At 56.1% G+C, this 2,359-nt stretch overlaps 1 protein-coding gene across 1 annotated transcript; it reads right to left on the bottom strand.

The window, feature by feature from the left end:
- Positions 1-15: 15 nt before the first annotated feature.
- Positions 16-2,354, bottom strand: LOC103774950 (protein KIAA2022-like; the record flags this gene model as incomplete). Its single annotated transcript, XM_008942388.1, has 1 exon — positions 16-2,354. A coding segment is annotated over one exon (2,339 nt), but the record flags the coding sequence as incomplete, so codon positions are not given.
- Positions 2,355-2,359: the final 5 nt, after the last annotated feature.

Here is a 2,359-nt window from a genome sequence, read left to right as displayed (position 1 = left end):
TGCTGCTGCTGCTGCGGCTGCTGCTCGGGGGGGGGCTGGGCGGAGTAGGAGATACCGGTGTTGCTCGACAAATCAGAAGCGTCTAACAACGTCTGCAGATACCCTCCGGGGATCAGGGGTACATTGGTGGTGATATTAGCAGATGGTAGAGGCTTCTCTGAAGAGGAGGTGGATGGTAGAAAAGGAGAATTTTTAGCAGCCTTATCCTCGTGGCACTCCGGGAGATGGGAGCTGTCTGAAGCGCAGGGAACGTTTTCATCCTTCAGCCGCGCTGCGGGGTCCTGGTTTTCCAGCACCGGGGAACCCTCCGCCGTACTGGTGGCAGCTTTGATCTTCTTGCACTTCAACCTGGCTTCACTCTTGAACTTGATTCTGCGGAGCACTTTCCTCTCCGTCCCCTTGTGCTCCCGGTCCTGCGGTTTGCATTTCACGGCAGCGATGCCGGCGATGTCGTGGACGTGCAACCCGTTGGCACAGCCCGGGGTGGCGATGGCCAGCGCCGTCGGCAGCCCTTTCAGGCCCGTGTCCTCCTTACTGCTGCAAGGCTGCTTGTGATCCGAGGAGCAAGAGCCCAGCTTGCTCACTGATTGCTCGATGGCTTTAATTCTTTGAATCCGGTGCCTGTTTGCTAGCTTGCATTTTCGCTTCCGTGGGTGAGGGAGGAACGAAGCATCTGAGCCGTTAAGATAGAAATTCTGCTTGTGGTAGAGAGACGATCTGAGCAAATCCAGCCGGCTCTGCTGCCTCTCTTGCCAGAAGCCCTTCAGTGGGGCCAGCTTCTTGTATTTGCTGAGCAGCTCCTCGTTCAGGGTAACAGTTGTCTCGTTGGCATCCACTTTGCTGAGCTTCACCAGCATATGCTTCTCCCCTTTAAACCTGTTAATGATGATGTACTTGATGATAACGGGGGGCTCCTTGCGAGAGACTTTTCGCCGTTTCTTGGGGCACCACTCGTCGTCGTCCTCTTCCTTGGGGCCGTCGGGGAGCCACTCCTTCTTGTCCAGGATCTTCTCGTTCTCGATGGAGTCCACGTCGTACAGGTAGTCGTCGCTGTATCGCACTTTCCTCTTCGCCCTCAAGCCGTAGTTCTGCTGAATGAAGGAGCCGGAGTGGTCCCGGGACAGGTACCGGCTGCAGTCCTTGATATCCCGCAGCACGTCGTAGGAGGACTCCGTGCAAGTGCTGTCGTCGCTGAACTCCCCGGAGTCCTCCGTGGAATTCACCGAGTCCAAGAAGTGGCTCCTCTTGGAGCCCACGTACTGCACCACCTCCGTGCTGTTCAAAGATTTATTTAAGGCAGCTTTCTCCTCCTCCTCGCCGAACTCTTCCTCGCCGTCCTCCTCCTCCTCCCCCCAGATGATGCCTTCCTCAGATTTGAACTGAGAAGGCTCGGTGGCACCGCCAGGCCCCCTTTTCAGGGTGCTCCTGCTGTCCCTTTTGGTGCAGTTGCTGAACACGCTGGGGAAGAAGTTGAACTGGGCGTCCTCTTGGAGGGTGGTGGTCTTCTCCCTCACGTTGTCCTGGAAGGATTCGTATCTGATCTTGAGGGAGCAGACGTCGCTTCCCAAGGTGGAATCGTCGTCATCGAACATGTAGTTATCCACGTCTTCCTCGGAAAACAGATTTACAGAAAGCTCATTTTTGGAGCAGAGGTCAAGCAGCTCAATTTTACTTTCACTAATGAAAGATTCAAAATAGCCCCATTCCTGGTTGGGATTTGTTAGTAAAGGTTCCTCACCGTTGCATTTGTCTAATAGTAATCCCTCGTAATAATTTTTCTGAGTGGGGTCCTCTGAATCACTGTCAGATTTTTCTGCATCTCTTTTGTCCGCTGCCCTCGATTTATGCATAGGGAAGCTTAAAAGCTGGTCTGAAAGCAGTTGATCCCCGTATCTCATGGTTTCTCCTGTGCTCATGCAGTGAATCCCTATATCAGAGACCGAACAGGTGTCATAATCCCTATTTATATCCCCCACTTTCAAGCTTATTCCCGGCTCTGCATCGATGCCGTCCTTTGATTCAATGAAGCAGCCCAGACAGGTCCGGCTTGGCTGCATCAAGCAGTCGCCCGTCAGCGCCGAGATGCCGCCGGGCTCCATCATGGTGAAAGGGGCCTTCTCGCAGTCGCCCGGCAGCGACCAGGAGCTCATGCCCTTCGTCACGCAGGACGTGAGGGAGATGGCGTGGGCGGAGGAGTCATCCGAGGCGTGCTCGGGGACATCCGTGAGCCGCAGGGGCGACGGGGGGCTCAGCAGGCAGGGCTTCTTGGAGGTCAGCGGGGGCAGCGCCCGGGGGCAGGCGGGGCTCTCCTTCGGAGCGGCGCTCAAGGCCGAGAAGGTGACCGCGGCCTCGGCGGCGG

This window comes from Merops nubicus, unplaced genomic scaffold (assembly GCF_000691845.1).
Source record: "Merops nubicus isolate BGI_N331 unplaced genomic scaffold, ASM69184v1 scaffold33556, whole genome shotgun sequence".
NCBI classification, from domain to species: domain Eukaryota; kingdom Metazoa; phylum Chordata; class Aves; order Coraciiformes; family Meropidae; genus Merops; species Merops nubicus.
This window is presented reverse-complemented; position numbering and strand designations above follow the sequence as displayed.